Consider the following 25,724-nt stretch of genomic DNA (forward strand, 5'->3'; position numbering starts at 1 on the left):
ACAATTATTAGTGTATCATACAATATAAAGTAAAATGTTCTTTCGTTTGTTCACTGTGTTTCATGGCATTGAACTCGAAGTTTCACTTCGTATACTAAGGATCTTCATGACTGTCCTTCTTGTATATCCACTGTCATTCGTCTCGCCCTTTCCTGTCCCACCCTATCAGTTTTGCCAGCAGTGCTAGCCTCATCAGTTTGGTGTGCTCTTGGGCTGCTTTACTGATGTCCAAATTGTTCCTTTCCTATCCCCCTTTTTAGATCTGCCATCAAAACCCATATTTTCCAAAAGAAATACAGAAAAAGAGCTAATGAACAAAGGCTCGTTAGGTTGTGGTGCTCGCTGAGACTATATGAGTTAAACTGCTCAAATGCACAAAGAGATTTGTGGGGTTGGTCTTAAGATAATTGGAGCATCAGCTTCATGTGAGCCTGTTCATTTTGGACCTACACCCTAATTTATACTTGGTATTTTTCTGTCACAATTTAAGTGAACTTTTGTTGTACTTGCAATGTAATTTTATTCCAGATATTTTTGCTTTTTGAAGTATGCAAGCTACAACAATTAAGTCCCTATTATTGAATTTTAATCTATCAGACATCTGTTAGATGGAAACTACAGAGAGTCTTGAATGAAGTGCAATTCCTTATCTCTATTTGCAACTACCTGAAAGGAGGTTGTACTGAGGTGGGTGTCGGTCGCTCTTCCCAAGTAACAAGCGATAGGACAAGAAGAAATGGCCTCAGGTTGCGCCAGAGGAGATTTAGATTGGATATTAGGAAAAATTACATCACTGAAAGGGTTGTCCAGCATTGGAACAGGCTGCCCAGGGAAGTGGTGGAGTCACCATCCTTGGAGGTATTTAAAAGGTGTGGACGTGGTGCTTAGGGGTATGGTTTAGTGGTGGACTTGGGAGCGTTGGGTTGACAGTTGGACTTGACGATCTTAAAGGTCTTTTTCAACCTGAACAATTCTATGATTTGAGAGTTCAGTTTATCTACGGTACTGTAGGTAGTGCTTTAAATTAGAATTGGGTCATTTGATTCAGTTATATTGAAATCTGTTTATCTAATGTTTGAAATAATTTTAGTAAACCTTTGAGAGTTCAAATACCATAAAGATTTGATCTCATCATCTCTTCTAACCATCTGTCTAAATCACCATACTTCATAAAACATAGGAAAAGCAGATAGTTTGCAATGTATCATGAAGGCTGCAAGATCTGGCTTTGTGGAATCAAGAAAAGAGGAAAAGAATGTAAACTGTTAGAATGGAAACAGCACTCCTATCTATAAGAAGCTTTTTACTTTAAGAATATGTCATATCTTTGTAATTGCAAACTACTTGGGAAGGGAGCATCTCTTTACATTATATTTATGTTCTCTAACATAATGGCATCTTTTGTCTATAGCTGAGCCTCTAATAGTATTGCCGTGTAAATACTAAGGGTTTTTTTGGTCAGATTTTGTGCAAACTGATTAGTTCAGTAAAATCTTTGAGCAAATGAAGATGTTTTGTCTCTAATTATCAGTGATTTTTGTCTCTGAAATGCTTTTTGACCCACATGCTGTAATATATTATTATGATGTTCTTAAGTGTAAAGATCACTAGCTGAAAACTTCTTCCAAATTACAGCTCTCCCCATCAATTCAAAAGTTAAAAATTTTCCTTTGCTGTAGTGAGTCTCAGTGCTGTATTAGTAACTTGACCAAATTGATGAAAGGCAAATTTAGTGTTCCTTTTTTTTCTTTTAAAAAAAACCCAAACAAATAAACTGTCTTTCACAGTGTATCCGTTGTACTAATTAAGATGGTGATTTCTGTGCCACTGATGAACATATCTTGTACTCAGAAGTGCATTAATGTGTCTAAAACACCTACTATCAGTGGAATCGGTGGTAACACTCCTTTTTTGATGTTGACTCAAGCATGTACTTCTTGCTGCGCTTTGCAAATTCACCTGTAAAACTGAGCGGTTGTTTGAAATTGCAGTACATGAACAGGGTTTGTACTCTGAGATTACTTAAGAAAGAACAGTCCTAACTAATTTGGGAGACTGGTAACAGTGTGTTAAGGAATTTTGAAGGTTGTCATCGTTGTGTACAAAATCTGAAAATATAGCTATTTTCCACTTTATCCTTACTACTTCTGTTTTCCCCTGATTCTAGAGTTGGTCAAAGAGGGGCTGGACTTTCAGCAACTATTGCTAGAAGTGAACATGAGATTTCTGAAATCATTGATGGACTTTCTGAGCAGGAGGTGAGGCTATTGTCTGTACTTTGATATAGAAGGACAGCAAATGACTTGATACTCTTTTATTAGCAGTGAACGGTCTCTTTCAGAGGGTTTGTTTTTTGATAAGAGAAGCCTTTTGGGACTGGTTTGAGAGAATCTGTGTGAAGTTTGGCTTGAAACAGGTCTTACAAATACTTTTATTTTAAAGGTTATGCTTCCTAATTGTATCTGTCCTAGATTTTTCTCATGTGTCTGTGTTCATTGCAGACTTGCTACAACCTAATTTTTTACAGCTCTAAAAAGTATGTGAAAACTCTTCCTTTCTTCTTATGAAAACCCTGCACCATTTTAGTTTTTCATCATTTGTGACGCTGTTTCCTTTAGCTGACTGTGTACATGTTCATTGGGATAGTGACAACTTCTGGAAGAGTTAAGAAGTGGACAAAAGGAATATATACTGTGGTGAAGCTTTAAAGAGTTCTGAAATTCAAGAACTGTAAACATTACTAGCAACTTTTTGTATTCTTTACTTTTTCTTTTATTCTTTGCCTGTAGAATAATGAAAAACAAATGCGTCAGCTCTCTGTCATTCCTCCCATGATGTTTGATGCAGAACAAAGACGAGTGAAGTTTATTAATATGAATGGTCTGATGGAGGATCCCATGAAAGTTTATAAAGACAGACAGTTCATGAATGTCTGGACCGACCATGAGAAAGAGATTTTTAAGGAAAAGTAATGGGCTTTCTTATATTTTATTTTTCTTACATTGCAAATGACAGTTAAATACCTAACCCCACAGTAAACATCAGTTAAATTGGGAATGCTGAAGCTTTTGTGCAATAATATTTGATAATGTTCTTAGTTGGATGAATGAAACATTGCAAAAGTTTTAGACTTCACTTATTTTTCAACTGAATAGGCTCACGTGCATTTAATCCTTAGATAAGAAATTCTCTCAAAAGTACTTTAGTTCTGTGATAAGATTAAAATGAGAAGAGTAGGTATATGATCTCATTTTACCACCTAATAGCTAATTTTAAGTGCTTAGTTCTAAATTTGCACAGTTTGAAAACTGGGCTTTTTAGACTAACTTCAGTTGTGTAAATCAAAGGCTTGCTGATGGAACAGACTGTTTGGAAGACTGCTTTATTGGTTGATCATGAATTATGTTGTTAAACTTAAATAATTTTTGATTTATAAAAGGTTTGTCCAACATCCCAAGAACTTTGGTCTAATTGCTTCCTACCTGGAACGAAAGGTAAGACTTTTAAAAATATAAGTAGAGCCTAGGGTGGGATCCCTAACTTTCCAAATGTAAGTCATTTATCCCACCATCATTTTCTCTTCCTGGAAAAAAAACTTGTCCAAAAAAAGTGACTACTTTGACAGGATTTTATAATACTTGATCAATAACACAATCAGTGCATGCAAGCATCTAACAAAAGGTAGTGAAATGATACTATTGACAACAATAAAAGAAAATGGCATTTCATTTGGTTTTCATCTTATTTTCTTTTTGAAGCAGGTAAGCTTCTTTAACTCTCTCACTGCTTAGATAAGGACATAGTTGGCTCTGCTGAGCCGCTGTGCTAACTTGAAGAAACCTTGCCACCACCTTTCAAGTCAGTGGGATCCTACTGCTGGCTGAATTGGTCTTTAGAACTAATTTTAGTCTTTAGAACTGATTTTGCAGAACTAATGTAAGAAGTAATGGAAAATTAGGGTTTGTTAAGACTTACTAGAGAATCTTGAGTACGTACGGCTATTATGATAAATAGAAGCTTTCAAACTTGCAAATTGTCTAGTGTAGATTAAATCATGCAGACTAAAGTAGCTGAGGGATATTATAAGTACATGAGACTTGCATTTAACACTGTAATTTTATGCATAGTTGTATTATTATATTTGTGTGTGAATTCACTTCCCTGCTGAGCAAATGAATCTAATAGAGTTTTATTTTAGTCTAGGGGCTGAATAGTTTAAGTGTTGAGAGAAATTAAATACTAAAAATGTATTGTTTGTAGGAGTAAAACCTAATTTTTTTTTCTCTTTCACTTTAGAATGTTCCTGACTGTGTATTGTATTATTATTTGACCAAGAAAAATGAAAATTATAAAGCCCTTGTGCGAAGGAATTATGGTAAACGCAGAGGAAGAAACCAGGTATCTTATATTTATTTATCAATTGGATATTATTTTATTGATTTGTATGTACTACTGTCTTAATATCCAATATAGCAAATATATTATATGCATGAGGGGGGGAAAAAAGGAAGAATAATTATTTTTCTTTTATTGCATTTTTGCCCTGTTTGAATTTAAGTAATCCGGACCTCAAGGGTGTTCTTGGTTAATTTACTTTTAATTCTGTGGAATATCTTCTTCCTTTGCACATTTGTGACTTTTTTTCAATATGACAATTCGTTTTATTTGAGGACCCTACTATAGACATTGAAGTTGACTCCATCATTGAATACGGTGTTGGAGGCAACAGAAATTAAGTTTAGCATGTGACTTGCAGTGGAAAAATACATAATCGCTTCATAATGTCAATGTTTGTCAAAAAGCAGAAATGAACAGTGATCTTTATTTGATGGTCAGGCTCAAAGTCAAACTGGAACTTCCTAGCAAGAAGAAAGAGACCAATGTAATGCATGCAAATAAAAAATTCTGCTGATTCAGGAAGTATTCTTTTGGAAGTTTTGGAAGTCTTTGGAGGGGAAAAGAACAGCATATTATGTTTATGTACAAAAAGCATATAAATATGTTTGCTAGGCTACCAGGGTTAATGTGGATATTGGAAAACAAACAAACAAAACCACAAAAAAAATTAAGAACCTCGGAGTTTTTTTAAAGAAAGCAGGAGGAGTGCTGTGTATTCACTGAACATGTTCCCTCCTCCTCCCATTTGGTTTTCCCCTTGCATCTATCAGGTATTTGGGAAGTACTGAAAATAGAATGAAAGATAAGTCAGTGACGAGGTTAGGAAAGAAGGTCATATATGAAATAAAGTACATGAACAGAGTACTAGATGTAGCAACAAAGCCTGCAGGTATTTGAATTTATATCCTTAAAACAAATTTAACACCTGGAAACCAGTACAGATATGCTGTGCTGAAGAAATACCCAGTGCTTTGTTGGAACTGAGGCTTGATGGGGGCAGGAGGGGAGGGTCCTTGCACATTCTGGGTTTTAGAAATCTGCAGACCTTAAAATCTGAGGAGTTATGGGGTATTGGATTTAGTCATACCTCAGTGGCGATACTAAAGAGAAAATTGTTGAGACTGAGAGGTATTGTGACTGCCCAAATCTGTACTGAACTGCCAAAGAGCAAATTAAGTAAATATTACACTTCAGGATATGTGAATCCTCTTTTCAAATAATGTAAGTTTTCTGATAGTCCCAGTAAATGTGGTTTTTTTAATATAAAAGAAAATGGCTGCAAACAGCTTCAGCTGATAAGTTGATCCTGTTCACTAGAAACAGTCATCATGTTGTGCTTCTGTGGTGCTGTTGTACTTAAACCTTTTAAATTATAGTCTGATGTTCTAAGAGAAGAGATCGTATCACAGAAGACTTACTTGTCTGTTCTCCACAAATTATGGATTGCTTGGAATAAGATCACTTACATTATGCACAAGATTTAGTTAGAGCTTCTACTCTGACTAATTGTGAACTGCCGTGATAGGAGAAAATACTGGAAATAACCTGTATTTTGCCAGAACTTCTGTTAGACTTTCTAAGCCTAATAATGCATTTTAATAGGAAAAGTATGTTGTTATGTGACTAGCGATGGTGAAAGATTCCAATTAAAGCATAGATATGTGGTAAATAAAAAGAAGATGGAAATAAATAAGATTGTCCAAAATGTAGACAATCGCTGTGGACACTAAATGCAGATAGTGCTGCTGTTTTAAGTGGCTCATTTTCATATTCCATTATAAAATGAGATTGGTGTGATCATAGTAAGTATACACATGTTGAGCAGTATCTTTGCCATATGATGTTCTTCTGCAGCTATTCTAAGAGGTGAGGAGACAGAGCTGGCTCAAGCTGTAATGCAATGTAACTGTAAGTTTTGAGATACTCAGAAGATCGTAACTGTGTATTTAAATGCCTTTCAACACTGTTAAACTTTAGAATATTGAAACTGATAGAATTAAAAATTTGGGTGGATTTCTCAATCCATAAATTGTTTGCTTTCCTTGGATAATGCATATAAACTAGAAAGATTTTAATTACAGCCTTATACACAAGGGCATAGATTTGTGAACTTAGCTCACTATGAAAGGTGCTCTGCCTGACACTGTAACTGCTCCTGTGAATACTGATTTATATGTGAATAACTAAATATGTGAGTTGGAACACTGAAGCTGCTGTCATTGTTCATTCAACTCAAATTACTTGCTCTTTGAATTTTAGCAAAGTTGTAGATCTGTATTAATATTGCCAGTTGTTGATCCATATTAAGTACTACGGCAGATCGCTAAAATTTGGGCAACTGCTACGCAGGCTTGATGTGTGCTCTGTTAAGGATGCAGGTAAGTGTCAGACTATAGATCTGAAGAATGTTGAAGTATACTTGCAAACTCAGGGAAATACTCTAAACACTCTAAATGGGAAATGTTACCATTTCTGGAAGTTTACATTCAGAAGTATGGTAGTTAATGTGTTTAGTCACGCTGTAGTAAGGAATTACGTGGTACCAAAAATCATATTTGTATTTCTTTAATTTTATTTGTGATTAATTAGCAACATCTGTAACAGCTAGGAAAAAAGAACTTGAGAGTGTTGAACTGCCTTGCTTGCCAGAACTTTTATCTTATGGTTGCAGAATGCAATTCATCCCCCTTCTCCCTCCCGCACCCCAGCTTTGTTTGAAGCTGATATTTTTCATATCTCTGAGCAACCTGAAACTTCCTTGCTGATTGGCAAACGCAAGTCGTGTAAGATTTATGATGTGCTCCAAGATATGCTTCTGCCAGTAACAGGTGCTTCAGCTTAAACTCTTAATAGTTCATATATTTTTGTAAATTAGAAGGCAAGCAAGTGGAATATTGCAGTGGAGAAGATATTAATCATGGTAATGATGTTGAAATCCTTCAGAGAATGTAGTGAGTACAACTTGACTCAAGTTTCAGTGTGGGGGCTTTTACTTTAGAGAAGCTGAATGCTAGATTAAGGCATGTCAAGTTAGGAGATGTAAGGCTTATTAAATTGTAATATATTTTTGTCCTCAAATAGGTCTAGAAAGGACTTTTTATAAAATGCTACCTAAACCGTTCCAGAATACTCAGAGAGGCAACTAAAAAGTGTGTCTTAAACCAAATGTGACTTCAAATGAAAAGCAAGTTTTTAACATAGTATTGGAAGAAAGCATGGCTATATGATACTTTCGTATCGATTATAGAGAATTCCTTAAATAACTCATTGAAAGGAGGTTCGTTCTGAGTAAAGTTTTTCACTGAACTTTGATAGCAAAGCGGTAGTCGGTAAGGGGTGTGTTTCTGTGGTCTGGCTGCCTGCTCAGCACAAACGCGTGTCTGCGAATGGAGCCGTGTGCCTTTGCAGCAGGTGGTACAGTCCAGTGATCTGACTAGACAGAAATTTGCTGTATGTCTGTGACGGCCAATCAAGCCGAGCTCGGTGGGGATTACCTCTGGTGACTCCGGTGAGATTAGAAGGTTGTATGTGAGATTGGCAACTCTGCTGTAGGCGGCTTAAGTGGCAGAATGACACAATTTCCTGGAATAAACACGTTGCTGGGTCAGGCAGCCTCTGCTAAAGAGCTGTGTGATGTCGGTGCTGGTGTGGTTTTTGTCCTTTTGAGTCGTACCCCGAGTTAAAGCCCGTCCCCTTGCCTGGATAGTAAAAGTTTTAATCAACACATGAATGTGCAGGTACGTCGCTGACCGAGGCTTCAACTGTTTTAAGGTTTGTGTTTAACCTGCACTTGACCTATTGATTATGCATGTTAAATAAATTCATTGTGAAATAGAGAACCCTGTTATTTACAAAGTGTGATGTTAAGTTAGCCAGGAAAACAGAGGATTTTCAGCAACTGTTTTGTAAATAGATCATATGTAAAATACAGACTTTATTTTTTTATTTTTTTCTCTTTTCTTCTGAAAATGCAGTTTTTAACTCCTTGCTTTTGAGACCAATCTATCTAGCACGATGGAATTAATTTATCTTAGCACGCCTCTGACGTCTTGCTTGAAGGAAGTTGTTGCGTAACCAAGTAATGCCAGCATCCTAAATGCTAATAATTTGCAGCAAGATGATAGTGGTTAGTGTTTGGGGTTTCTGCTCCAGTTCACATTGTTAAAATGTCAAAACCAAGTCTGTTTTGTGACTATTTCCAGCCTCAGTTTTGTTAGTGAAACAGTGACACCTGCTGCTATGCTTACAGAAAGATTGATTCCTCTGTGAAAAAGAAAAACCTATTTTGAGGAGTTTTTCAGTGGACTGTAAAATCTGAGTTACTGAAGTCCTAGAACAGCAATCTTGTAGTTCTCTGTCCTTGCTCTTTCCATAAATTGCCAAGTGTACTTTGGGTATTTGTTTGAAAGGTAGCTTTATATAAATATTACGTGTATTTTGCTTTTTGCAGTTGACTTGCAGAGTCTACTGCCCACTAAGGAACAAGTTGGTTTGGCACACACCAAATTTGGGTGCAGAGCATTTGGGTATTGCAGTTCTTCTGAATGGGTGACTCGGTTGACGGAGGTGGTTTGTTTAACTCATTCAAGCCCCTTCAGTGTAAACTCTTGTGAATGGTTCCCTCTATGTGGCCATATCCAACTCCCCACCCTCTCTTACATTTTGTAGTTTCTTATGAAAACATATTTAAGGCAGAATTTAAACTGTAATCATGCATTTTAAATAAACTTACATATTTTCAGAAAGGAGGAAGAGAGCTCTTTCTTCCTCTTTCCTTGCTTTTAACTCGAGTCCTGCCCACTATAACCTTGCCTGCAGCCTCAGACTTTCTTTTCTCATTCTTATTGTACAATGCCTATTACAGAAGGCATGGATTTTTCTGTGGAACTCAGAAGATCACCTTATCATAAATAACTATTCGGTGTGAATAGGCAATATGGATAAAGCTCTAGACTCCTGGTGTGGGTTGCTGGCTTTTCAGACCCATCAGGAGAATTCATTCGTTTGCTGTTTGCTTCATGGAAGGGTTCTGGGAATTTGGGGAGTGGGTTATGTGGTTTATTTAATGGCAGCCAACAACTGCTTGGTATTTTAGCCTGGAGGGGAAGGAATTTGCAGGCGAGCTATGGACAGAGAAATGCAATGGTGTTGGAAAGCGAGATGTTTTGACCATGTGCAGAAATATCATTGTGGCTGGCAAAAAGCAGTATTTAAGCTCCTAAATATGTTTAGGGAGGACAACAACACTAAAACTTAAGGAAATCTTTTTTGTAGCCACATTTGATAGATCTTTCCTAATACTTCCTCCGCCTGCCCAGTATAAGCAGTGTCATTTTTCTAATGTTTTCTTAAAACATCACAGGATATTTCGCTTGTCTATTGTTAGGCCACTTCTAACAGCAAAGTCAGAAAGAGAATGCCAAGGATTTTTTTCGTGTGTGTGTACATGTGTGATAAGAAATAGCAAAAACAATGCCACAAATTTTTCTTACTTTTTTAAGATTTTTTTTTTTCTTTGTTTGTTTGTTTTGTACCAGTTGTAAGGGACCATGCTGGTAATTCTATGTGATCACATTAAGTAACAGAAATTTCTTTCATTAATTACTGTTTGAAGCAGATTGTATCTTCTGTAAAGTTTAAATCAAATTTATGTGCTTTCTAAAAGGAGGTACTCTTGTACATGGTAATCATCTGGATTACCTTGAAAGATAAGGAGCAAGAGACCTTTAACAGGGAATGTGTAAATAATATTTTGTGCTGTTTTCCTTAGGATAATAACAGGTAATGGTAATTACTTTATTGTTTGTCAGTGTTTAATGTGCTTGTAAAACTATCATATCAATGAAGACTAAAGCTAAAACAAAAAATCTGGGCTATAAGTTTCCTTCTGTAAATTCGCTGGAAACATAAGTCTAAAATTCGTGACCCAATTTTTTGAACAATTATATTTCTTAATTACTAATGACAGTTTTGAGAACGTGACTTAGAGTTGGTCGTAATTTTCATGCTACAAGATCTTCTACTTCGAAGTTGTAAGCTATCATGTTTCACTATTTTAAAATGGACAACGTTAAAAATAAAATTTGAGAGGAGCAATGCCGTTATTATGCAAGATGTTGGTCAGACCTCTCTAAGCACTTTTAAAACGTAGCAGTTCATTTTTGAGTGTGACATACAACGGCACATGTATTTGTTGACACATGTATGTATACATTATCACCTTTGTGCTCATGCTGCAAAAGAAGCCCATACCTCAGTGGAATTTAGAAGGCAAAATACTGTATCTGAATGGGGCAACTGACGAGGAGAAACATAAGAGAAAAATAAATAGAGGTGTACTGAGCATATACGGCTAACCTATAGAAATGACACATTTTGTGGCAAAGGGGACTTCTGAAGTCTGGGAGATAATGCCTGGAACATCATGTTCGTTACGATTTCAGGGTGCAGATAAGAGTTACAGTTTTTGGCAGAGACATTTTACTGTTATGTTGACCAGTGTGCAGTTACTGTAACTTGACATATGATCAAGTGGGAGGTAAGACAGCATCAGTATTTGTGCTGCTCTGAGCACAAGTTGCTGCATCTTTGTGTGATCGAGTTGTTACAGTTTGTAAATCCCATTTCATTTCAGCAACAAATTGCTCGTCCTTCTCAAGAAGAAAAGGTAGAAGAAAAGGTAGAAGAGGAAAAAGCAGAAAAAGCAGAGAAAAAAGAGGAGGAAAAGAAAGATGAGGAGGAAAAGGATGAGAAGGAGGAATCTAAGTAAGTATGTGTACTGAAAATGCATTAATTCGCCCTGAATTGCAGTTTTTTGCAAAGATCAGAACAGGATTCCCATTAGCCTGACAGTGAAATCTGGACTGAAAATAGTTCCTATTTAGGTTAGGTTTTGTGCATTAAATTATTTTTTTGGACATATGAATTTCTGTCTTGCTGAACTAATCAGACTGGTAGAAAAAAACATGGGATTATTTTTTTGCACATGTAATAATTTTCATGTCTTGTTGGTTTGGGTTTCCTAAGTTCTATCACAGTGTTCGTATTTTCTTTGAAGTTGATAATGTCATGTATCTGTTACTCTCCAACAACTCTAAATTGTGGGCAGTAAGTGAATTTTATTTGACTAAAGATTTCTTTTGGGTTTGTGGAGTTTTGTTTGTGGCTTGGTGGGTTTTGGCTTTTGGTTTTGTTTTGTTGTGGTGGGTGTTTTTTACATTCATATTGAGGAATATCTGCCCATAATGGCTATCTGAATAATATTTTAACTACTCCCAGAGAGAATACCAAAGAAAAGGACAAAACTGAAGTTGCACCAGAGGAAACAGAGGAAAGGGAGCAGGCCACTCCTAGGGGCCGAAAAACTGCCAATAGTCAAGGTCGTCGTAAGGGCAGAATCACCAGATCGATGACAAATGAAGCTGCACAAGCAAATGCTGCTGCAGCTGCAGCCACTGAAGAACCACCGCCACCACTTCCACCCCCACCAGAACCTTGTGAGTAGCATTTATAGGACACTCAGGGACCCATCAGGTCGTCAGGCTCTTCATTAACATAAAGCCCTTTTTTTTTTTTTTTTTTTTTTTTTTATTTAGCATTACGTCTTTATTCTTAGACCTGCTTATAATTTTGTAACTGTGTGGTACTGTTAAACTTCGTAAGTGTAACTTCATGAATAGTATATGTGTAATCAGATGACTCTGTTAGAACCATGTGGAGGAAAAAAAAGGCAGTTCAGCCTTTCTGTGATAACTATGTTTTCCCTCTTTGCAGGGGTTAATGATGGATCTGTAGAGATCCAAATGCCTTTGACACAGATTGACTTACAGGCTGTAGCTCACAGAGGATATTGTTAAATAAGTAGGCCTGATATTTGAGTACTTTAGGGAGTTTCATAATCTGAAATAGATCCTAGCAAGTTGTTTTTGTTGTTGTTTCTGCATTAGATGGCAAGAGACTGCTTTAAAATAAAATGTTACTTTCTTGGCACATATGGTTAAAAAAACTATGCTATCTCTGACTGTGTTTCTGAACAGGCTGACATAATTTGTAGTGGTACAGAAGTGCTAGCGAACGGAATACCTTATGGCTAGTAAATAATTACCCAGGATTGCAGGGCAGGTTTTTTTTTTTTTTTTGCAGTGCTCTGCTGTGGCAAAATTTGTTGCTCCTAGCTCTTCAACTGGGTAGTTACAGGGAGCAGCTATTCTAGAATCTGTAACAACTTTATTGTTGCTCAGATATTCTGCATATCCTAAAGAAAAGAGTAAGAGGACAAATTAGATCCTGTTTAACTGTAAACATCAGAGATTGTGATAAACATTCTTGCTCAGTTGGTATGGTGGCGTTTTGTCAGCAGCTAGACTAAGGCAATAGTGGTTTTTGCTTTTGTTTCTTTTTTTTAACAATTTTTGCAGGGTTTTCTGGAAAATCCAAAACAGCTTTTCAATGGATCAGATACTTTGTAGTGTCCTGCTTTTATTGTTTGTTAATGGAAGTTGTTGAAGGGTCCATGTGTATGCTGTGCATAACAGCAGATTTTATGAAAAGGAAATGGAGGCTGTTGCAGATTAATGCCACTCAGAAATGTGAACAGAATTATATCAAATGCAGAGAAGTGAATGAAAAGTATTTTGCTTTGAATCATACTTAGTTTCCTCCTTGTTTTTACTTACTGTTTGTTTTGGTTTTTTTTATTTTTCTCTGTCTAGTAGGAGACTCAGTGAATACAAGAATAGTAGATTTCTTGACACCCACTAACCAATAAATAACCATTTCTGTCCTTTCCACAGCAGTCAGTGAAGTAAGATGGAACTAACTTATAGCATGTTGAATTACTGCTGTTAGTAGTTGATGGTAATTATTGACAGTTTAAATAAAATTTTAGTGATTAATATGTCCAAATTACTTACAAGTCTTCCTTGACAGATAATTAATCGTGGTTTTGTAGGCAGAATAGTTTTGAACAGTTTGCTCTGCTGAGGTTGTGGTGGTTCTTACTATATCTCTAACTTGGTTTAATGGAGATTGACTACTTCCCGCTGACAAGAGCAGCTTTCCCAAGTGACTTGAACAAACCTTAATGTAAATAGATTTGTTGACTATGGGATGCATGTTTGGTGCGATAATAGTGAATCCTGGTCTTTTCTCTTATCAGTGTCTTTGTTTCTCTTTCAGCTTCTGCAGAGCCTGTGGAGACATCCCGCTGGACAGAAGAAGAAATGGAAGTTGCTAAGAAAGGTAAAGCTTGTAAAGCTTTTGATTTACTTCTGAATACTTGTATTTACAAAGTCACAATAATTTACTGAATTACTGAATACAAGTGATGTGATTTTTTGCAACACTACACTGAATGAATAATTTTAAATTTTCTGTTGGTTTTGTCTAAAAAAAAAAAAAAGGGCAAACATCTCTAACAGACAAAATCAGTTTTTTGAGACTCGTGTTGATTTTTTTCAAATGGGCTACTTAGAACTGTTTGATGTTCTACTTGGTCCATGGAAGACTGTGAAACAGATGTGAAGGTGTGTATGTCATGTAAATTTTCAAAGTAATGTGTTTACAAGTTACAGAAATTCCCTTTGTATAAGACATTCTTTTCATTGAAAATCTAATGTAGTTTATAACTTGCCTATTCATTTGGCAGATACTGTTGCCTGTAGATTTTATGCATAAAATCAGTATTTTGGCAGAGGTGTTACATATTAGCAACAGCAAAGAGTTAAGTTTGAAGGCTTCATAAGCAGGCGTTCAGGTTGACACAACTGTTTTTTACCCCGTAAGTAGTTATCAAATACATTGTCATAGTGAGAGTTCTCTTAAGGACAGCAATACTTCTGTATCTTACCTTCCATAGGCATTGTTGTTCCATTTATTTGGGTTTGGATAGCTGAATTATTTATCATAGTAAATATTGCTTCTTACATATTTGAACAGGCCTAGTGGAACATGGACGAAACTGGGCAGCAATTGCCAAAATGGTTGGGACGAAAAGTGAAGCTCAGTGTAAGAACTTCTACTTCAACTATAAAAGGAGACATAATCTGGACAGCCTCCTCCAGCAGCACAAACAGAAGGTAAGTGCAGCGGCGTTGAGTATTTTGCAGGGGAAAACTTGGCATCCTTCTGAAGTCATTCAGCACGCTTCACTAAGACTGTTTTGGAATCACCACTTGTTTGCTTTTCTAGTCGTTTTTGCGTTGTGACTTAAATGTCCTAGAAAAGGCAGCTGATGCTCACTGACCTGTGATACTAGTCACTTCTTGCTTTAAAATGCAATAGAAAACTTTCTGTCAAATAGAACACTCAAGCCTGAAGATTCTCTAGTGCTCTGAAAACCATGCTCCTCATCAGTACACCAGCAGCTATACAAGTTCAGGTCATCACTGTAGAACAGTTACCTTGAAACCCAATAAGCACTAACCTTACAAAATGGAGCAAGAGAATTGGTAGAAGACCAGGAACTGAAAGTTTTGAGGCATCTAAAGTAGAATCCTGAATGTTCGAATCCTCTAAACTGCATTGTTGTCCTAGTCTTCTCTCTTGAAGAGCATCAGTGTCTGTGCTTGCTGCAGTAGTTCTGTTGTCCCCCAAACATGTCTTGAGACAGTGGTTTGTTCCCAAACTTATTTTTGATCAGGAGCAGCAGAAGCTGGCCTGAAGTTGAAAGAGATGAATCTTTGCTAAATAGAGATTCTCTGTCTTTCATTTCAACCTCAGATTGATAAATGAGAATGCATGTAAAAGGAAATAATACTTGCAAATTTTCACTACAATATAAATGCCGTGTCTTTATCAGTCTTCACGAAGGCCCCGTGAGGAGCGAGATGTATCGCAGTGTGAGAGTGTAGCTTCGACTGTGTCAGCTCAGGAGGATGAAGATATTGAAGCATCTAATGAAGAGGAGAATCCAGAAGACAGTGAAGGTAACTTTTCTGGGAATGAAACTTGTGTGTGCACAGAAAGGGACCTATGTTTTGTGCTAGTTACATGCTTAGAAAGCTGTATTCCACTTCATAATGTAGCGCTCAAATACTATGTTTCAGTTGAATTTTAGCAATTGGAACTTGCTGAAGGGGAAAAAGCATTTTTGATATTGAGCAGCCTTAAGATGTTATTACTTAGTATTTTCAGATGCTTTGACTCTGCTATCATCTAGAGGGTAAACAGACAGCACCTGATCAAAAAATGTGTGCATGTTGAAACAAGCTGAATCAAAGATATGTAACCTTTGCTAGTTGATAGTCTGAGTAAAGCTTTGGACAGGCAAATTTAAGTGGTGGGGTTTTTTGTTGTTTTTTTTGGTGTGGTGTTTTTTTTTTTTTTAAATTTGTTCATTGCAACTGCTAATAATTATAGGCACTCAACATCAGTCAGTCTTGGCTAGCCTTTTGTGGAGCTATAAGCAATAGAGTTTGTAAACGATGAATGCGAGAGTGTGGCTAAATGTTGGGGATTTTGGTTTTCAGTTGTTGGTATTTTTTGAGCTGCAGTGCATGTATATAATTCAGAAAATTGTCCATTTCTATAGTAAGTCAAAAATAATTACTTGTTTTACAGATGGGATGGATCCTTATTGCATCCATTTGTTTAACAAACATTGTTAATATTGATGTGGTTCTAAGGAATGAATATTCTTATCAGAAGATAAGACTTGAATATAACATCTATGTTCTAGATGTTGCCATAGTTTTTCATAAATGTTTTTATTTATCTAAAAGCTATTTATAATATAATGGAGTTCATGAAGTAGGCTAATAGGAGGAGGAAGGTTCTTTACTGCAAAAATGAATACCCTTCTATAATTGGTATTTGGTTGTCGATGTGGTTTAGACCTTTCGCAGAGAAAAGACATTTTCCAGAAAACAGTGATGATTCACAGAGGAGCTAAACTAGAACTATTAACTTATAGCAAGAATTGCAAGTCAACATGTCTCTAAAATGTGACTGATTTTCATGTAAAATCAGTGTTTTGCCACTTCTGCTACTGATGCCTCTAAACCATGTTGATTTAAATAATTAAAGCTGTGCCTTAGGTACTGTGAATGTTGACTCTAATCTTGTAATAAAGCTGCATCATATATGGAAGTACGAAGTCTCTGACATATGCGCAAGAGTTTACTTGGCTGGCTCTCTGTAAGATCAGAGCTAGCTAAGTAGTCTTATTTCTGTAGTTCTTGTCTCCCTCCTTAACCTGTATCTGCTGATTTTTGGTTACTCTCTCTTTGTGAGTCAATTCTTCAGGGCAATTGTCTTTTTGTGTTTTGGGACAGCAGACATATATTTGATTATTCTAAAGAAACAGCTTGTCAAAGCCTAGTTAGATTTCATTAACGTTGAACTTTTTTTTCCCCAGGTGCTGAAAATAGTTCTGATACAGAAAGTGCTCCGTCTCCAACTCCAGCAGAACCTGCTAAACCAAGTGAAGAGACTCCATCTGAGAGTACTACTTCGAAAGTAACCACTGAGGCCGCAGCAGAACAAGAATCTACCATTAAACCAACAACCAGCACATCTCCCTCCTTAACAGCCCAAAGTGTATCAACAGCTGAAAGTCAGAACCCTGAGCCACAGGTTAAGGAAGAAATAAATAATGAGGTAGAAGAGCCTATGGAGGTTGACAGTAGAAACCATCCAGTTGAAGCTAAGCCTGTGATTACTCTTCCAGTGCATACCAAAGTAGAACCTGTAGAGACCGAAATGAGGCTACCAGAGAATATTCAAGTGAAAATAGAGAGTGATACCAAAGAGAGAGAGCTGGAGAAACCCAAGGAAAAGTCAGAACCAGAGGAAATGGACTATAGTCTATCACAGCAAGTTAATACAGCAAGACAAGAATCCCATTCAGATAATGATTCGAGTGCCACCTGTAGTGCTGATGAGGAAGTTGATGGAGAACCTGACAGACAAGGGTGAGTTTAATTGTTTAGTGTTCAAATATTGCCATCTTAAAGAAGTTGTTTAAAAAGAGGTTTTACTTAACAGTGATCCAAAAACTGTCATCAGTAGTGACATTTTTGTTCTGAGTTTCTACTAGAGGAAGAGTCTGGAAGTGCAACAGAGTGAAACGTTGATTTAAAATTATGATGAAAAGCCAAAAGAAGGGTCTTCTAAGGAAGGGTATGGCAAAATTCCATGCTAGGTAGCAAACTAGCACAACTACCTGGAAAGCTAGAGAATGAGGGAAATCAAGCCATTTGGGATCTGTTCAGAGAATGGGAATTGTGTTAAATGATTATCTGGAAAGGACAGCCACTTACTGAAACAATGAAAATTTGCCAAAGCAAGAAAAGAGATTCAAGGTGCTCCTGGCATGAGTTTCCATGATAAGTAGCTCTGTGGTACTTCTGGTGGCAGGGGGAAGATCTTACTGCTGCAAGATTTTTCTGATACACAGCTATTTAAAAATCAGTGACCAACTGAAAAAAATCAGTAAGTAATGTGAGGAATTTTGTAAGTGCACCCACCCATCCACTAAGAAACTCAACAGTGATTGTGTAACTGGATCTCTACTGAAGTTCTTTGCTTTGGTTTGGTTTTGTTAGTTTGTTGCTTTTACACAATACTTATGAACAAATCTACACATTCAGAAGTAGATTTGGAATATTTTTTCGTAGTGTAATTGGTTAGTGTGGGATAGTACATAGGCTCTCCTTTCCCTTTAGTGAAAAAGTGTTTAAATGTAGAGCCAAAAATTTGGAGATGGAGTTGTTTTATTTGATTCTTGCTCTCACAAACTCACTTTAGTAAAATGTATCCAAAGCTCTGTGAATTTCACAGGGCAAGCAGCCTGAATGTATCTTTTAGTAGGAGATGAAACTTGCTTTAAAAAAAAAAAGAAATCTAGGGGCTTAAAATATTGATATTTTGGTTACCTTTTAACCTTTCATGTTTATTTACTTGTATAACCTCTAGAGTCCTGTACCAAATTTCTGTCATTGAACCACATTATATCAATCGGTAGAATTGAATATCTTGAAGGCTATTAATAATAGAGTAGTGGAAATATTTCTCACTCTTACTAGTTGGAGTCTGTAAATTAACGGGCAAGTGTCCTGAGAGCTGGATGACCTCTTTCTCCAAAGTGTACAATGTCTTCATGCAAACTTCCTAGTTCCTGGGCACTTGGCCCTAAACACTGTGGATAATCCACATGAGTATATAGGGCTTTAAATGGACAAAGCTGTGTGTCTTTGGAACCATTTATCTTTTGGGGGATGGCTGACACCACTGTTGATATTTGAAGTCTTTTTAGTGTTCTGTTGGTGCAATTCCTGTGTAACCATAGCATAGCATCTGAGCCAATGCCCCCTCCCTCTCAGTGGTCTTAATATACACGCAGTACCAAGGATAGATGTTAAATGTCAAAAGTATCCAGTATCATTGTTCTGCATGTGGTCTTTGGAAGAGTGTAGTTGATGGTATTTCTGCACTCTTGCCTCTTCAGACATCATCTTTCCACTTCACGAATATATTAGCCCTCCATGTGAAAGCAGTCTATTGTATACTAGTGTTTGTTTATTTCCTGTGGACTAAGTATGTCTAGTGCTTCCTATCTATTTTTTTTATTGAAAGCCTTCTTTATAAAGAAGGTTGCATTCTTGCAGTACTGTGTGTGTAGAAACTGCATACACAAATTTCTGGTATTGGGGATTCTGAACACTTATTTTGGTATTTCTAGTTGTTATAAAAATACAGCAGCATCTGTTGCCTATCCTACCAGATGTGCTGTGGGACAAAACCCAACATGATTCTGACTTTTCAGCTATTCGTCCAGTGTGTTAAATGTGTTGTTTTTTTGAAGCAGAGAGGTGTACTTTTACCTGTAAATTTCTTAAGATGTTTAATCTTGGTCTTTTTGGTGATATTTTTCCCTTCCTTCTCTCTCCTTTTCCAGTATCTTCAGCAGGGAGTCAAAGCCCTCACTGTTAAATCCCACTGGGTCAATACTGGTATCATCCACGATAAAGCAAGGGCAGATGGACCTGCAACAGCTTCACCACCGAGCTGCTGTCATACCACCTATGGTATGGGGTGTTTTAAGTGATATTTGAAGAGGAGTATTTGCTGTCTCTAAAAATAGTTGCAACACTAAAGTGGCAAAAAAATGCGAAACAAATGAAGATATATATCATTTGCTTTGTTGTCGTACTTTTGCGGGGGAAAATAGGTTAAGTAGAAACAAATACAGAAGTAATAGCTTAAAAACAGGTGTGGACCATTTGAAACACTCATGAATAGACTACAGCTGCTGCAGTGGAGGCATTGGGCAAGACAGTTACTTTAGTAAGTATCTCCATCAATGTATCTGATGTTAATACCTTCCTGTCCTTGTAGGTTTCCTGCAGTCCCTGTACTGTTCCTGTTGGAACACCAGTGAGTGGTTATGCGCTGTATCAACGGCACATTAAAGCAATGCATGAGTCAGCGCTGCTGGAGGAGCAACGCCAGAGGCAAGAGCAGCTGGATATGGAGTATCGAAGTGCTGTAAGCCCTTGTGGCACTTCCAAGAGCCCTAATGTTGAGTGGGAAGGTAGGCATTTTCACATCTGTCATGGAAATAACTCTGTGGTTTATGTCCATGTGCTAACACTGCTTCCTCATTTAAGAATGAAAGTTTAGTGTACCAATAATTAACTCTTGCTTTCTGATGACACTTCATTGAAGGAACCTGTCTACTTTAGAGATCCTACTGCAGTTACAGTGTTGGAGAACTACCTTGTAGCCCCTTTAGATAAGGCAGAAAAACTGCTCCATTTGAGTGAAATCCAAAAATGAGTTGCTCCTACAGAGAGAGATTCAGAAAGATTAGGTGTGCAGGTGAGAGGACCCAGATAACTATGCGTTCTGGGGGAGCCCCTTTCAGAAGCTTAAAGTGAAGATGGGAGAGAATTGCTAAAGGAGTATGAGCACAATTAAAAGGAATGTTTTACTGCACTGGAGTAGATATGTGGACATGGAGCCCTGGAGTAGGGCACAAAAGTTTGGTAGAACTGTGATGCTGTAGCTTGTCTGTCCGCAGAAGGGCTGTATGAAAGGTTCTTTCTCTTGGGAAATGATGGTTGGTTGCTTTTGTATATATAGAGGATACCTGGAGGCAAGATTTGAACTGAACTATGCGATCTGGACCTGTGTTTCCTGAATGTGACTCTTAGCGTGACCTTCAGTACAGAACAAAGCTAAAACTGCTCACAGAACATGTCAGGGTAACTAAATAAGGACATATCTGTACCATTGCTGGTTACAGGAAAGTGATTTGGATGAACAGTGCATATGTTACATTATCCAAATAGTTGCATAACGGCCAAAGGATGCATTTATTAGCTTTCATTAGGCATTCATATTATGCTTTCTCTCTGTGTATATTTGCCATATTTTCATTCTTTGAACTGAAATTATTTTGATTCTATCAACAGCTTGCAAATTACAAACAGCTTAGCACAAGATTCCCTTTTTTTTGTGCAAGGAAAGCATATCCTATGGGAGACCCAGTTCTGTACTAAGTGTGTAACTTTTACCTCAACTTTCTTTACTAGAAAAGGAATAGGTCCACAAACTGTGCATTGTAACAGGAGAATAAACAGTGAAATTAATGTACTGAATGTTACAATGTTAGAGTTATCATCACAGTTGCATAATTCTACATTTTTAGACTTAATATTTTCATGCATTGTTTCTGTTGTCTCCACAGTATTAACAACATAAACTGTAGTGTTCCTTGAAACTTGAGTATTCTGTATTTAATATGTGTTACAATTTTAGATGATGTTATAAAAATGCTTCACCTTAGTTACTTTTACCTAGGTAAAATGAAAGAAACGTAACCATTTTATTTGCCGTTTTAAGATAGTGAGAAAGGAGGTTGTAGATTTCTGGAGAGGAGGATAAGATTGTGGTTTTTGGAAGTTACTTCTTTAGGTGGAAAGGCTGGGGTTGCTTAAAAGTACCATTTAACTGAGATACTACCTGAATAACTCTTGGCATTGGCAGTATAGTATTATGAAGTGTGGGAAAGTTCTTGGGTGAAGTGTCTGCCAGAAAAAATCAAGGTGGTTATTGAGGCAAACAGAGAGGGAAGGATAATGTGATTAATGTAAATGGGTTCTACAAGCCTGGACGTCTTAATCTGAAAACTAGAAGGGGCTGAGATGTCATCAGATCATTACAACAGCAACTTCCTGAGATATACTGTGCCTTTGAAGTTTTCCACCAACTGCTGTACGCTGCAGAGAGCCCACAGACTCTTTAAAAACCTTGTATTGCAACATCGGAACACTGCCTGTGTTATGGGGCACCTTGTCAAACTAAAGGACCTGTTACTGAATTGCCTTAGGACAACCTACGCAATACTTTACCATGCAATAAAATAGTAAAGATCCTTTCGAAAACTATTATGGGATGATTAGTGCCATCTTTCTTTGATTATGAAGGTTAAAGCTACAACTTTAGAGCTGCAGTAGACTTGTTCTGGCTTGTAATTTTGAATACTTAAATTGTCCATTGCCAAAGAAAAGGCATTTATGAGGTTCTGGTACTGGATTTTTATTTTCCTAAATTTGGTAAAAATGTATTTTCCCTTTAAACACCATCGGATGGGCAATATTGGTATTTGAAATCTGATTTGTAACTTCTCTGGGCAAGCAAACAAACAAGGGAGGCTTTTTGTTTGGTGGGACTGGCATGTAAGTCTGGCTGATGCACAGGATTTGGAAAGGAGTCATCTTTAAATGAAATCTTTTTCAATAGCAGAGTTTTCACTTAAAGGACCTAAAGGAACCAGATACTGTTTTTCACATATAGAAAGTATGAGAAAGTTTTTTCAAAGCTTTGGATATACAAGTGTAGACATAGGAACATATTAAGCTGTACCTTACTGCTACTTTTTAACTTAAACATTTGTACCTGATGAATACATCTGACATTGGAGTAGACCTTTTGTTAAAATTGTGCTGTAAACTGGACCTTTGACTCTAATTTCTAATCCAGATTCTTTTCTTTCTGACAACTTTAACCTTTGCAGGAAAACCGGTGGCCTATATGCCCTATGCTGAGGTCAAGCGAGCAATAGAACAGGAAGCACAAGTGCAAAATACAGCAACAAGGTCAGCATCACCATACAGGCTGTCTCCAAGAGAAGTCAATAAAGCCTCTCCTCAGCCTGATATGAATGCAGCTCGCTATAGTGTCCCGCCAGGTAAATACTCTGTTAGGTATCATAGCGACTGCAAGCTGGACTTCTGTGACTTGATGTAGTATCAAACTATTCTCTAAACACTTTGTGACTTAACAAAAGAATAAAATAGATTGTTTTCTGTCTGTACATGTAAGTAGGTGCTCGGTGTTTTTCCAACTCTAGTGAGGTTATATTTTTGTTCTTTTATGCAGCTGATGCAGCAGTACATTTATTTTATTAAGCAAATAAGATGATCTGAAAAGTGTTAGAACAGCATAGGGACAAAGTCATGAAGTTTTTCAACTTAATCAAGTACCATCGTATTCATGGGTGGCCTTTCTTATGAAGGGGGTAGCTGAGGAAAAGAGAAAGCTGCTGCTATCCTTGGCATTAGTTTCTGACTGTAATTGCTTAATATTATATTCTGAATGTTTTATAAAACAGTGAAACTGACAAATCTTAATTTTGAAACTTGGGACTATTACTTTTCCCTGCAGAGTATGCCGTTCTGAGAAAAGACAAAATGAGGGAAGCTTAGATTATACTTGACTCAGTTGCATTTCATTTAAAGAATAAGGACTTTCTTTAAAAACAGGAAAACAACAAAAAACTGGAATGTACCCTGGGCTGTTATTTTTAGAGGTTTAGTTTTCAGAGTCTGCAATTCTACAGTGCAGCTTTTGCCATTTCTTTTTGAACTGTGATGCAAGGTTAGATATTCTCCATTCAATTTCTATGTATAACATACACTTGGACGTAGTGAATTTCAGAGTTGTGACTACAGCTAGATAGCTTTTGAGTATTGTGAGGCAGTGCCCATCAGAAATTGTTAGATGTACTGTGCTATTTCAGTTCTTCTAGTCATTAGAGAGACAAGTAGAGCTGAAACAGACTGTAATATTTAATGACCAATTTTTCCCCCAAGTTCTTCAGCCAGCACCTCACCAAGTAATAACCAATATACCTGAAGGAGTCCGCCTTCCAACAACCAGACCCACCAGACCACCACCACCACTCATTCCATCCTCCAAAACAAGTGTGCCATCAGAAAAACCTTCCTTCATCATGGGAGGCTCAATCTCACAAGTAAGAGAATTACTATTTGACAATCTGTGCTTAACATCAATTTTTTGCCCTTTCACCAACCTTCGACATCTTGTACTTGGTTATGTGTTCACAGCATTAATGCTTAGGACCTATACATGTCACCTTTAAAAGTCCAGGACTTACAGGTGCCTTACAAAATGGAATATGTTGCACTTATTTACATTTAGTAGCATGGTTGAGGATGTCCAGTTTAGGTGAACTGCTTCTCCAAGTTAACAGTGACGCTACACTCCTGATGTTCTGCATCTTGGTACTTCACAGTGGTATAATGCAGCATTGTAAGATAGCATCATAGTAGTAGTACTGGCATTCTCCTTTATACATAGATGTGAATCTTCATTCCAGAGAGAAGAATTAACATATGTTGTATCTGTTGTTTCAGGGAACACCTGGCACTTACTTAACATCCCATAGTCAAGCTTCTTACACCCAAGAAACTGCAAAGCCATCAGTGGGTTCTATATCTCTTGGGCTGCCAAGGCAGCAGGAGTCAGCCAAATCTGGTAAGAAAAGAACAGCTGATGTGTTTTATATAGACTATTTAATGACTCATAATTATAAGGAAAAAAAAAACCACAACCAAACTTTCTCTTTTTCTTCTTCTGAATAGCTTCTCTGCCCTATATCAAACAAGAAGAGTTCTCTCCTAGAAGCCAGAATTCTCAGCCTGAGGGACTCCTGGTCAGGGCACAACATGAAAGTGTGGTTCGAGGTAAAGAAAGTCATACAGGTTAAGAAACTTTGTCAGAGCCTGAGAAAACTGAGAGAATAACTTCTAGAGCTCAAACTGCTGAAGTGTTATTTTTAATTATTATATGATTAATCTGCTCCCTGTTTTCAGAGGCATGTGTATTTCTAGCTAGCTCCTCCTGTCTGCAAGTCTCATTTAAGAATATTTGTTTCAAGGCATGCCAATTTCAAAATTAAGTTGTTCATTAGAGCATATGCAGAGCAATACATGTGAAATAATCCAAATACATCAAAAGAAAAGAAACTAAATACCATGGATTAATGCTGTAAAAGACTTTTAGTCTGTAAAAGACTATGTTAAAAGAGGAAATAGTCTAACTGCCTCAGATGCATGCTGTTAAACTGAAATTTTCTCTGTATTTTAGTGTAAACTAACAGTTCTCACTAGAGTTTTTGATTTAAAAGAGAGTAGCTACTTTTCTTATGTATCAGGATGTCTTATTATTTCAAATCAGGTACCACAACGATACAGGAGGGAAGTATAACACGGGGAACTCCAACCAATAAAGTTTCTGTTGAGACCATTCCTTCTTTGAGAGGCTCCATAACTCAGGTATTGTTCCCCTTACTAAGAAGACTGTAGCAAAACAGAAAATTTAAACTATCACCATGAATGTATTTGCATGTCTGAAAATAAATTAATGTCACAGAGTAGGAACTTCCTTGAAAAAATAAATTTTAATGCAATCAGGTGCTCAAATCCCACTATTGCTGAAGTCAGCATTACCACGATTTCATCTTCATGTATGAGTCTTTAAACTCTTTAAGTAACACCACCAGAGCCTTTAGTATACCTAACTGAAGGATTATTAGCAACTTCCATGAAAATAGCAGTACACCTGAGTTCAAATATTAAAATCAACTGCAGCCAGTCTTGTGCAGGTGCTATTTAAAGCCAAAAAGGTAAATTAAGCCCTTTGACTCATCATTTTTCAAATGCTACTGTTTTGTTTGACTTGGAATCTCTAGTTATGGAGAGCAATAGTAACACTTCTCCTCTGAGAAGGGTAGATTTCATTACCTTGGATAGAAATGAAACCTGATAGCACCATTAAGTATGTAGTATATGTTGTTTTCCCTCAAAATGGTATATAGGGTGAATGTTCTAGGTCATGAAATACTTTTGTAATATTTTACTGCCTGTTCTTCTTTCTATATTTTTTTAAGAAGGTAGCAAATTACCTACAAATAATCTTACTAATATTTAGGTTAAATGTCTAAGAATAGAGGCAGAAGTTTAAGCCATCCTGCTTGATAAAGTAATTGATATTCTAGATCTAAAAATGTTGTGGGTTTT

General features: G+C 36.9%; 1 protein-coding gene across 1 annotated transcript in view; it reads left to right on the plus strand.

The window, feature by feature from the left end:
• The window catches only part of LOC104157148 (nuclear receptor corepressor 1-like), a gene marked incomplete at its 3' end in the record, with an annotated part of 39,387 nt that extends 14,407 nt beyond the window's left edge, over positions 1-24,980 (plus strand). The window contains exons 10-26 of the mRNA XM_009702483.1: positions 2,168-2,258; positions 2,790-2,968; positions 3,440-3,494; positions 4,297-4,398; positions 11,033-11,163; positions 11,677-11,894; positions 13,576-13,638; positions 14,335-14,474; positions 15,197-15,323; positions 16,754-17,309; positions 19,295-19,424; positions 19,735-19,930; positions 22,418-22,591; positions 23,496-23,656; positions 24,060-24,180; positions 24,288-24,389; positions 24,883-24,980. Coding sequence (XP_009700785.1) covers positions 2,168-2,258; positions 2,790-2,968; positions 3,440-3,494; positions 4,297-4,398; positions 11,033-11,163; positions 11,677-11,894; positions 13,576-13,638; positions 14,335-14,474; positions 15,197-15,323; positions 16,754-17,309; positions 19,295-19,424; positions 19,735-19,930; positions 22,418-22,591; positions 23,496-23,656; positions 24,060-24,180; positions 24,288-24,389; positions 24,883-24,980 — 2,644 coding nt within the window. The remainder of the gene's footprint in view (positions 1-2,167; positions 2,259-2,789; positions 2,969-3,439; positions 3,495-4,296; positions 4,399-11,032; positions 11,164-11,676; positions 11,895-13,575; positions 13,639-14,334; positions 14,475-15,196; positions 15,324-16,753; positions 17,310-19,294; positions 19,425-19,734; positions 19,931-22,417; positions 22,592-23,495; positions 23,657-24,059; positions 24,181-24,287; positions 24,390-24,882) is intronic.
• Between the last annotated feature and the right edge of the window lie 744 nt (positions 24,981-25,724).

This window comes from Cariama cristata, unplaced genomic scaffold, assembly GCF_000690535.1.
Source record: "Cariama cristata isolate BGI_N322 unplaced genomic scaffold, ASM69053v1 scaffold14886, whole genome shotgun sequence".
NCBI lineage: Eukaryota > Metazoa > Chordata > Aves > Cariamiformes > Cariamidae > Cariama > Cariama cristata.